Source organism: Canis lupus, chromosome 4, assembly GCF_048164855.1.
Source record: "Canis lupus baileyi chromosome 4, mCanLup2.hap1, whole genome shotgun sequence".
In the NCBI taxonomy this organism is placed as follows: domain Eukaryota; kingdom Metazoa; phylum Chordata; class Mammalia; order Carnivora; family Canidae; genus Canis; species Canis lupus.
In genome coordinates, this window is record NC_132841.1 from 31956015 (window position 1) to 31968274 (window position 12260).

General features: G+C 40.8%; 2 protein-coding genes across 8 annotated transcripts in view; both read left to right on the plus strand.

The window, feature by feature from the left end:
* NRG3 (neuregulin 3) overlaps positions 1-12260 on the plus strand; it is a 1035395-nt gene that overhangs the window by 725587 nt on the left and 297548 nt on the right. The gene's annotated exons all lie outside the window — the stretch shown is intronic.
* On the plus strand, positions 4844-5753 carry LOC140631535 (dnaJ homolog subfamily B member 2-like). Its single transcript, XM_072822864.1, has one exon. It carries the CDS (start codon positions 4980-4982, stop codon positions 5736-5738), a length of 759 nt encoding a protein of 252 aa, XP_072678965.1. The 5' UTR covers positions 4844-4979; the 3' UTR covers positions 5739-5753.

Genomic DNA, 12260 nt, shown 5'->3' on the forward strand with positions numbered 1-12260 from the left:
TAGATCCTTTGCTTCTTTGTTTAGGTTTATTCCTATATATCTTATGATTTTTGGTGCAATTGTAAATGGAATCAACTCCTTAGCTTTCTTTTCTCTCATTGTTAGTGTATAGAAATGTAACTGATTTCTGTGCATTGATCTTATATCCTGCCACTTTGCTGAATTCCTGTATGAATTCTAGCAATTTGGGGGTGGAGTCTTTTGGGTTTTCTATGTAGAGTATCATGTCATCTGCAAGGAGGGAGAGTTTGACTTCTTTGCTAATTCCGATGCCTTTTATTTCTTTTTGTTGTCTGATTTCTGAGGCTAGGACTTCTGGTACTATGTTGAATAGCAGTAGTGAGAGTGGACATCCCGTCATGTTCCTGACCACAGGGAAAAAGATCTCAGTTTTCCTCATTGAGAATGATATTCACAGTAGGCTTTTGGTATATGGCTTTTATGATATTGAGTTATGTTCCCTCTATCCCTACATGTATGATGAGATTTAATCAAGAAAGGATGCTATACTTTGTCAAATGCTTTTTCTGCATCTATTGAGAGGATCATATGGTTCTTGTCCTTTATTTTATTAATATAGTGAATCCTTTTAATATACTATGGATCCTATTGGCTAGTGTGTTGGTGAGAATTTTTGCATCCATGTTCATTAGGGATAATCATTTATAATTCTCCTTTTTGGTGGGGTCTTAGGTTTTGGGATCAAGGTAATGCTGGCCTCATAGACAGAATTTGGAAGTTTTCCTTCCATTTCTATTTTTTTGAAACAGCTTCAGAAGAATAGGTATTAATTCGTCTTTAAATGTTTGGTACAGTTCCCCTGGGAAGTGATCTTGTCCTGGACTCTTGTTTGTTAGGAGATTTTTGATTACTGCTTCAATTTTCTTGATGGTTATGGGTCTGTTCAGGTTTTCTGCTTCTTCCTGTTTCAGTTTTGGTAGTTTATACATCTCTACGAACTCATCCATTTCTCCCAGATTGCCTAATTTGTTAGGGTATAGTTGCTCATAATATATCCTTATAATTGTATTTCTTTGATGTTGGTTGTGACGTCTCCTCTTTCATTCATGATTTTATTTTATTTATTTTGTTATTCTTTCTCTTTTCTTTTTGATAAGTCTGGCCAGGGTTTTATTGATCTTATTAATTCTTGCAAAGAATCAGCTCCTAGTTTCGTTGATCTGTTCTGTTCTTTTGTTTTTTATTTCATTGATTTCTGCTCTAATCTTTACTAATTTTCTTCTGCTGCTGGGTTTAGGCTTTATTTGCTGTTCCTTCTCCAGCTCTTTTAGGTGTAAAATTAGTTTATGTATTTGAAACTTTTCATGTTTCTTGAGAAAGGCTTGTTTTGCCAAATACTTTCCTCTTAGGAATACTTTGCTGCATCCCAAAGGTTTTGAACAGTTGTATTTTCATTTTCATTTGTTTCCATTAATTTTTTTAAATCTTCAATTTTGTGAATGATCCATTCATACTTTAGTAGGATACTCTTTAGCCCCCATGTATTTGAGTACTTTCCAAATTTCCTCTTGTAACTGGATTTAAGTTTCAAAGCATGATGATCTGAAAATGTACAGGGAATGATTCTAGTGTTTTGGTATCAGTTGAGAACTGATTTGTGACCCAGTACATGATTTGTTCTGCAGAATGCTCCATGCGCACTTGAGAAGAATGCATATTCTGTTGCTTTAGGATGGGATCTCTGAATACATCTGTGAAGTCCATCTGATCCAGCATAAAATGGGGATATTTTCTAACTCATTCTATGGGTCCAGCATTACCCTGATACCAAAGTCATACTAAGACTTCATAAGAAAAGGATACCATGAACCAACATCCCCCATGAACATTAATCTAAAAATTCTTAAAAAATATTTTTTAGAGAGTTTGATCCAAACATACTGTATATAAGCAGGATGTTGCATCAGGATCAAATGGTGTTACCTCAGGGGTGCAGGATTGGTTTAATATTTGAAAATCAATCATTGTAATTTACTGTGTTAAGTAACTAAAAATGAGGGAGAAGATATAAAACCATTTCAATGCATGAAGAAAACTCATTTGACAAAATCCGGAAACCATTATTGATAAAAACTCTTAGCAATGTAGAAATAGAAGGGACTTTACTAGTTAGTGGCATCTATGAAAAATCTACGGGTAATATCATATTTGATGGTACAATATTAGATGATATTCCCCTAAAATTAGAACTAAAATATGAATGTCCACTCTTACCATGTCTTTTCAGAATTGTACTGGAGGTTCTAGACAGTGCAGTCAGGCAAGAAAAAGAAATAATAGCCATTCACATTGGAAAGAAAAAAGTAAAATTATTTTTTTTGCCTATAAGATCATCATCTATGGAGAAAACCTGATGTAATAAACATACATATAAAAACCACTAGGAGTAATAAGTGAGTTTAGCAAAGTTGCATAATGCAAGATCAATACACAAAATTTACTTATATTTCTGTACATTAGCAATAAATAATTGCAAATTGAAGCTAGAAAGTGGTACTATTCAAATAGAATAAAAATATGCAATATTAGAAATAAATTTAACAAAATATACGCAAGACCTGCATACTAGGAAGTACAAATATTGTGAGAACAATTATGGATACCATAAGTAAATAAGAGAGAGAATATTTTTAGAGGTTGGAAGAGTCAGTATTGTTGAATTTTATTTTTCCCAAAATCTACCAATAAAATGACAATTACAGTTTCAGCAGGCTTTTTTTTTTTTTGTAAAAATGACAGACTGATTCTAAAAAAACTGAAGGAAATGCAAGGATCATAAGTAGCCAAAACAATCTTAAAAAAACATAGAAGACTAATAGTACCTGATTTTGTCTTATTGCAAAGGTATAGAAATAAAAGGAGAATATTAGCAAAAAGATAAATATATAGATAAATGGAATACAAGACATAGCCCACATGTACTAACATCTGGGTTTTTTGTTTTTTGAAAAAGATATGACGTCAATTGAGTGAGAAGGGTTAGTGTTTTCATCAAAAGGTACTGGAACAACTGGGCCTTACTATGTGAAACTAAATGAATGAATAGAAAGACACTGTTAAAATAATGAAAAGATGACCTCAGATTGTATCCAAGACAATATTTGTATATATTTTATATTTATAAATATACATACACGTATTTAAAACCTCAAAGTTAAATAATAAGTCAATGAGCACCCCAATTTAACAAGTGGACAAGAGATTGTAATGCAGTTTTCACCGAAGAAGATAGATAGCTAGTAAGTAAACACATAAAAAGATGCCCAGCATCAGTAATCATCAGGTATATACAAATTAAAAATACAATGATATACTATTAGAATGACTAAAAGATTTTTTTTTTTTACATGACCAATATTAAGTGTTGGCCAAGATGTGGATAGACTCTCATATGCCCTGGAGGGAGTATAAAACAGCACAACAACTTTGTAAACGTTAGCTGTTTATTAAAATGTTAAATATATACTTATGGCCTCATAGGTATTTACTTGAGAGTTATTAAAGTATATGTCCGTACAAAGACTTGTCATGAATATTCACAGCAGCTTTGATCACCAGTACAGCAGGAACTGATCTTGAAATATTATACTGAAAAAAGCCAGAGAAAGAGTTTATACTGAATGGTTCCATTCAGACAGAATGCTAGGAAATGTGATCTAATCTGTAATAACAGACAGTAGATAAGTGGTTCCCTGAGGAGGAGTGGCTGGGGAGGGATGAGAGGGAAGCATTATAAAGAGACACTTTGAAACTCTTGAGACCAACACATACTTTTATACCCAGATTGTGGTCAGTGGTTTCAGGGGTGTATGCATATATCAAAACTTACCAAATTTTGTATTCTAGTTTATTTTATGTCAATTAAAGCTAGATAAAAATGTTAAAAGATAATTTTTTTATTCAAAGATGTTTTTAGGAATCCATGGGTGGCTCAGTGGTTGACTTTAGCTTAGGGCATGATCCCAGGTCCAGGATCAAGTCCCATGTTAGGCTCCCTGCATGGAGCCTGCTTCTCCCTCTGCCTGTGTCTCTGCCTTTCTCTCTGTGTGTCTCTCATGAATAAATAAATAAAATCTTTTAAAAAATTTTTTTTATATGGGGGATATTATATATATAGAATACACACCTGTGTGTGTATGGAGAGAGAGAAAGGGAGATGCATTTTGAGTTATTTTGATTCATTTATCTGCCTATTATTGTGCCATTTGACAGGGGTAGGTTTTAAAGTTATTGCATACCTAAAAAAATAAAATAAAATAAAATAAAATAAAATAAAATAAAATAAAATAAAATAAAATAAAATAAAATAAAATAAAATAAAATAATTACATGCCTTTCTGCTTATTAGGTACTATATATATATACATATATATATATACACACACTATATATATGATATCCACACTATCTATATTACCTATATATATTCCCATTTATATATATATATATATAATATATTCTTAGAAAACATTCATATAAATAAATCTATATTATAAAATATATATTTTGAACATTATATATAAACAAATATATAGATAGATATTAAGTGAGGATACAAACACATATACATATTTAGGTAGATATGTGTATGTCTGTATTTTCATATTCTCATTTAATCTTCATGATTAGCTCTTTTTTGCAAACAAGAAAGCAGAACATCATAAAGAGTAAATGAATTGCCCAACATTTCAATGCTATAAAATGAAGGAAGAATTTTAGGCCATATCTTTACCTAGCATTACAGCACACCATCTTAGTCAGGGAAATGGTTCCTCTGGGATACCAGGACTAGAAGCATCTTGAGAACAAGGACCAGGAAAGGAAAGCGCGAGGAGCCGCCGCCGCCGCTGCCAGCGCCGCTGTGCCGGAGCGGAGGGGACCCGGGCCGCCGCCCCGCCGCGCCTCCTGCCCGCCGCCGGCTCCCTGTCCTGGGACTCACTCCAACAGCCTGTTGAAACATGGTGGATTACTATGAAGTTCTAGGCGTGCAGAGACATGCCTCAGCTGAAGATATTAAAAAGGCGTACCGGAAACTGGCCCTAAAGTGGCATCCAGATAAAAACCCTGAAAATAAAGAAGAAGCAGAGAGGAAATTCAAGCAAGTAGCTGAGGCGTATGAGGTGTTATCAGATGCAAAAAAACGGGACATCTATGACAGATACGGCAAAGAAGGACTAAATGGTGGAGGTGGAGGTGGACTTCATTTTGACACTCCATTTGAGTTTGGCTTCACATTCCGTAACCCAGATGATGTCTTCAGGGAATTTTTTGGTGGAAGGGACCCGTTTTCCTTTGACTTCTTTGGTGTTCTAGGGGACTTCCATTTTCAGGCTCTAAGGATTTCCACACAGGAAAAGAAGCTTCTCCACGGCTACTACATGTATGAAGTCACGGTACAGCCTGCGGGGGGGTTCGAGGAGGTGGCGAGTGAGGACTTGGACCCCGGGTTTGAGGACTCGGCCGAAGACTCCCAGAGCGAAGAGAACAGCGAGGTTTTGGATGTGATCTCTGTCGAGGAGCTTGATATCTATAGTGAAGATGAGCCGAGTGAAGGCTGTAGCCGGGGCCAGGGCGAGCTGCTGAGTGAGGAGCTGGAGTTTGTGTCCAGCGAGGATGAGGCAAGCCCAGGGTATGAGGAAGAGCTGAGCGAGGAGTGCGAGGAGCTGCTGAGTGAGGACAGCGGGCCAGAGCTGGAGGGGCTGCCTGCGCAGCAGTGAGGCAGGGTGGCCGGCGGGAGGTGCGTATGGAATAAAATGTTTGTGCCCACTGAAAAAAAAAAAAAAAGAGAACAAGGACCATGTCAGATTTATCTGGGGATCTCCAGGGCACAGCAACAATCACTGGGCAAGCAGTAGCAGCAGCTCTATGAAAAATTTTGCATTTGATTCAGCTGGCAATTCTGTTTACCTTTAATTGTACTCAGACAATTCTAGGAGTTATAGGAAGAAGGATCTTCACAACTTACACAACTCTGGGTATGTGTGTGTGTGGAGGGTAGGTGTGGGTGTGTTGGACAGGGGTTCAATAATTTTAAGTCTCTATCCAGAGTTCGGGCCATTGTACCTGGTGTATTTAGGAATGCAGGTCTGAGAGAGAGTCACAGTGGCCTATTGAAGTGGTATGGAAATGAATAAACTGCAACCCCAACCAGTCCACGTACACTCACTAAATGCCTGTCTGCAATAAGAAGCAAGAAGAGGTGATCCAAATAAGAGCATGAAACAGGAACCCCCGGGTCACTGAAGCTGTATGCCTCTGAACTAACATGCACAGATGTACAGAAGGTTCACCAGCAATTGGGGCTAGTTTTTCCATCTGCTGAGGTGACATTTTGTGGAATATTTGGAGCATAAACACCCCCTCTTTGCCACACCCTTATTACATCAGGCTCTTAAAAGCCAGGGAAGAGAGCACAAAGCCAAATGTGGCTGATGTCACTGGCAATATTGATGTCGTACTTACTGTACCTACATAGTTCTGTTTCTAAAATAATAGACCTGCATTCTGAGCTGCCATGGCTGCCTCTTCTCTTTTCTTTCATCTCTTTTATTATTTTTTTGAAGCGACTTTGATATGTGAATGCAAAGGAACACATAAAGTGGGGTGAGGGGTAGCAAGGGGTACCCTGCAGGCTGATGGTTGGTTGTCCATCAGACATAATCATGCTCTGCTTTAGAAAACTTTGAAAGCCACCAGCAAGGCTCTAAAAGACATTTTTTTAAATTCACAAATACACATGAGCCACTTCACAGATTGTACTTAAAATTAAGAGGAGGCCTGGGGTATCCTAACGTCTAAAAGACCCACAAACACAAAGCCAGTCCTTGAAATTATCAAGGCATTAGTCTCAAAACCACTCATGGGAACAGCTTCAACTCTTATTATCAGAGACAGAGTCAGTCACAGTTCAAATGGCTACATAAGGATTCAGAAAAGCCCACCAAAAAGTACAGGACAAGGAAACGGACATGTGCAGAGAGCCAATGTCCCCACCACTACCTTAGAGTCTTCATATATGCTCACGAGTTTAAGCTTATCCCATCACTGGTGGGAAACATATTATTTAGATACTTGTAACTTGACCAGAGATGTTAGGCAGGCTAGAGATGTGTTTCCTTCTTATTTACAGACCACAGAAGGACCTGAGATGAGAGTCCAGAGCACTATGAGAGCTCCATAAAGTCACTGAGGTCACAAATACCTTTAAACTTTATGCCTTGCCCTCTCTAGCACATGGCTTCCACCCTCAAGGTCACAAGACAGCTATTAAAGCTCCAGCTATCCCATCTGCATCTCAGAGAGGAGGAATGAAAGTCTAAGATGGGGTGAGGAAAGCTTTTCTTGAAGCCCCATGTCACAACTTCTATCTGTAATTTCTTAGTTGTGCTCATTGCCGTTCCAAATGGAATATCATGTTCTCTTACCAAAGGGGAGGGGAGGATATTGGATAGATAACTAGCCATCTCTAATGAGATAGGAACAACTATCCCAATTAAAAACTGAGTTTCCTGGGGTGCCTGGGTGGCTCTATCGGTTAAGCAGCTGACTCTTGATTTTGGCTCAGGTCATGATCTCAGGGTACTGGAGTCAAGCCCTACATGGAACCCTGTGCTCAGTGGGGAGTCTGCTTCAGGATTTTCTCTCTCCTACCCCCTCCCTGGTTTCTCTCTCTGTCTGTCTTTCTCTCTCTCTAATAAGTAAATCTTAAAAAAATAAAAATAAAAATTGAGATTCCAAGAGACAATGAACTGGAGCAAAATCATCACCCAGCGCATGAATGGGGAAGGTTTCCCCTGTCCTACTAGGATGGGGACGAGGGAGCCTGAGCAGGGAATGAGCCTGAGCAGGGACTGAGGTGTGTTCGAGTCCATCTGTCACTGGGGATGCCAGGTGTTGAGGTGCAAGAGTCAACGAGGATTGAAATTTTGGTGGGAGAAGAACAGAAAAAGCCATGGTGTAGAGTATGAACCCAGAAAGGGCTGTGGGGAGCAGGGGTGTGAGGGAAACCAGTAAGCTCTCAGGGTCTGAGTCCCCCAGGCCCACATCCAGGTCTCATGTCTTAGCAGGAGTTGGCAGAGGATGAAAGGAAGCTCTGAGTGCTCAGCTGGTCCATCTCAGTCCATTAACCGTGGGCAAGAGGGCATCTGCTGACTCTGAAAACCCAGGGAGACCTCTGGGGATGTCAGCAGCTTGTCGTGGGCTTGCAGCTTTAGGGAGAGCTTTCTTGCCAGAGGAGGACAGTGGCACTGTCACCACAGACATTAGCATTGCGGGGTCTGGGTGAGGTCACCTGAGGAGGCAGTCTGTCCATTGCGTGCTCCAGGTCGGCCACCAGGAATGGATATGTTTATAGCAAGCCTTCCGCACCCAGATCTGGACTTTGGAAAATCAATGGTGAGAAGGCTTCCTGGGACCGGGACACACATCCAAGCCAACTGACCTCCGAGGTCACTGACCTCAGTGAATGGAAACCTTCCATGGAAGCTCAGGTCATCGACCGGTTGCCCTTGTTCTGACCCACGGGATGCCTGCTACCTGCCGCCCCAGTGCTGTGGTGGGGCTGCAATGCCCCAGGCTGCACTGCCACATGGGGTGTGCTCCACTCCACTGTTCTCTGACCCCTTAACTTACAGCCATACTTCTAAATGAGTGTTTTCTGGCCATTATATATGTCATCGCAGGAAAACAATCGTACTGGTGCTGCTTCAGTCTTTGGGCTACTAAGTGCTATAAATGATAACGTCAGAACGTTTTTGTCATTATTCTCTGCGTTGCCACCTCTCCGTTGTGTAGTCTCATCCTAGCCATCAGTCCCTTTAAATACCAGATGATTTAAAGAAATAAATAAATAAAACACCACCTGCCAGTAAATCCAATAACCTATGAAACGTTTGAGATACACACTCCCAAGCTTGCTTTTTCATCAGTAGTGGATTAGTAACAATTTGCTAATGAAGATTTTCTTTTAATTTGGGGGGACAAGGCATTCCTTAATTAATGGAAAGGAGGATTGGTTTCATCCAGATTAATTATTGCTGGGAATGTGTCCCAAGCCCACTAGGCACAAGCTATTTAAAGTGAGCATATTAGCAACAAAGTTAAACAGCTTGGGGTTTAGCCGTAATAAGGTGGACTGTGGTAATTAAGTTGGGGTTTATGGATGGATGGTCTTCAGGGGGCCCAGGAACTCATAAAGTTTGATATAATCTCTTCCATAACTTGCCCAGCTTCTCAACAGAGGACGTGATGGGCATGTGTAAGCAGTGGTCTCAAGGGGGGACCATCACCCCGGAGCTGCCCCAGCGCATCCCTGTGCTTTCTTCCCACGGTGGTGAAGACACCAGCCATGGTCAGAACCTGCTGCCAAGGGCGCCAAAGCCCTGAGGTGCAGAGGCACCTGAGACTCACACAACCTGTTCTCTCTATTCATTTTTTATAGCAGAATGCTCGGTGTGTTTGGAGCATGCCCCCGTTTGCATCAGTCCTCCACAGCCTGAGCCGTAGTTTCTAACTGCTCTCCTTGACCTCCACTCCCTTTTCTTTCTCCCAAAGGCATGTGCTAGGAGGCCTGGAACAGTGTCTCCATGTTTCACAGGTACCTTCCGCCCCCATTCTCAGCTATGGTTTCCCCTCAATGTTGCTCCACCTCCCTGCCTTCCTAAAACCTGACTGCACTGCCCACTGTCTTTCTCCAGAGAAGGTTTCTATGTTCATGAGGTTTTCGTGTTCTTCCCCTATGCACCCTGCTGTCTGAAAGTGGGTTTGGTGTCCTGCTGCTTAACCCACTGGCTTTCAACAGCATTTGCATCTTCAGTCCTTAAAGAACAAAATAGTCTCCTTTGAGATACAATAAAGCACAATTAACCCTGTCCTGATTATTGTCAACAGAAGGGTTTTCACACCCACTATTTTATTAAAATGGGTATTTCACACCCAATATTTTATTAAAATGTTGCTGTTACTTGGATTCTACACCATGGCCTTGACAGACTCATCTCCAAGAGCTGTTTTGCTTTTTCCTCTCTCCCATCGTATCCACCCACTTGCATCGTCACACCCTGGACCAGATTGTTACCTCCATCCTAATTCAGCTGCTCTGCTCTCGGGGAACCTCATCTTCTCCTGACTGACTTTTGCAATTACACCTGCCCTGATCTGCTTTTATTAACCTTAGTGAGCACCTCTAGTTCCTTGATTCCTTCTTTTGTATCCCAGGCCGTGGCCCCCAAATTTTCATTTTCTTTTTCCTTCTCTCTCTTCGATTTCTGAGTCCATCAAGACAATGTGTTGGTGCCTTTGGTATTCCATACCAGAGAATAAAGGCCATGTTTGGGCGCTCATCTCACTTGAAACCTCAGTGATATTTGACCCTCTGTCTGTTGTAACTTTCTTTTCCTCTGGGCATCACTGCTGTTGCACCCTGCTGGCTTTCATCCTACTGCCTGGTACTTCTTTGTGATCATATCTGCAAGCTCAGCTGCTTCTTCTCTTGCCATCACATGTTGAGTTCTCCTTGATATTCTTTTAGCACTGATGTGCCCAAGATGTCCAAAATTTTTACCTAGAGCTCAAACTCTCCCATACGGTCTAGCCTTTCATCACTTCTTCCCTTGAGTGTCTCATTAGCACGTTAAATTCAACCTTTTGATAACCGACATCCCAATTACCCCATTTAAGGTGCTTCTCTTCCATTGTTCACCTCTCAGAGTAGCACACTGTCCCCATCAACCTCAATAGGCCAAAAGCCCGAGCCTCTTCTCCGATGCTACTTATTTGGCATTTGTAAAATTTGCCTTCCTGTCAGATCTATCCATTTCCTTTTATCTTTGTTTCCACCATAATAGCCAGAGTTACCATTTATAATTTGATGGACTGACGCTGGATAATTTCCAACGTGGTATTGCCATTTGTTTAATCCTTTTGATCATCTCTCTACTTCTTTTCAAACTACACATCTGATGTGTACCTCAAGCCATCGCCTTTCACTCTGGACCATTAAAACCCATCAGTGGCTTCCTGTTAACTCAGTTTGCTTTTCCAGAGGCCAATTACACCACATCTTATTCTCAATACTCAAGCCATACACTCATCCTTTTTCTTCGCTTGAATATGCTAATATATATTTGTGGATTGGCTTAACAAATGTACAATACATAATAAATGCACAGTTTAGTGAGGCTCTTGTAAATCATATAAAACTTTTATGCAACAGTTACTCTAGGCAGACATTTTTTACATTGGTGGGAGGTTCAACAGTGCCAGATTTAAGTAAAAAGCAGCAGAGTTCTGTGCTCAGAAGACTGGAGTCCAGAGCAGAGTGCGCCTGCCTCTCTGTCCAGTCTCCTCACCTTGGGTTCCAGCGCTGACATGGAAAAGAGGGACTGCAATCCTGTGAACTCAGGAGTGGTCAAAGCATAGCCTAAGGCCCAAAGGAAGTTGGCAGACTTCTCATGGCCAACTCCTTCCTTTATGGCACGCAGAGATTTTTGTCTTTCTACAAAAACATGCACCAGCCCTGGGGCAATATCAAAGTTTTAAGTATAAACACAGCCCAGAAGTGGCCCTTTAATGCCTCAGGTCCATGGCAGACATGAAGAATGCTGTCCCCCCCCCCCCACCACACACACACACACAAGGAGCAGGACCAATGATCTGATGCTAAAGTTGCTTTCCAGCTGTGGCTTAGATTTCTTAGCAGCGGACGCCTCAGCCCACGGTGTCCATGGGCTCTAACAGGCTCTTTTGTGTGCTGCTTAAAATCCTTTAACCCTAAGCACCATTTTTGTCTAACTCATGAGCCTGAGAGAATCTCAAAAGAGAAGACAAAATTGTTTTAGAAAGGGAGACTTGAGAAAAGGGTATCACTAAGGGCCTGTGGCACCTGGGCAGGGCCACATCAGTCTCGCTCCTTGCACAGGGTCAGGCTGCTGTCATGTGGCTGCTTCTCAACATTGCTCTGAATTTGGGAAGACAGACCTCAGCATCATTGGCAAGCTTAATGGTCCAACCAAGTCCTAACTCATTGCAAGAAGGACTTTAAGTGGCATTACGGTTGTGACATGCTGGGGGATTTAATATTTATATGTATATAGGTACACGTACACAGACTAATTGCAGACACTTGCTAGGCAATGGGAATACATTAATAAAATTAGTATAGGACCTAAATTTGTATCTTTTTTGTTTGTTTTTTTTCCCTCTGCAGTTCTTTATGAGAAATTAAGGAAGTGAAATATCCA

Coding starts and splice junctions, on each gene's coding strand:
- LOC140631535 (XM_072822864.1), top strand. CDS start 4,980: ATGGTGGATTACTATGAAGTTCTAGGCGTGCAGAGACATGCCTCAGCT.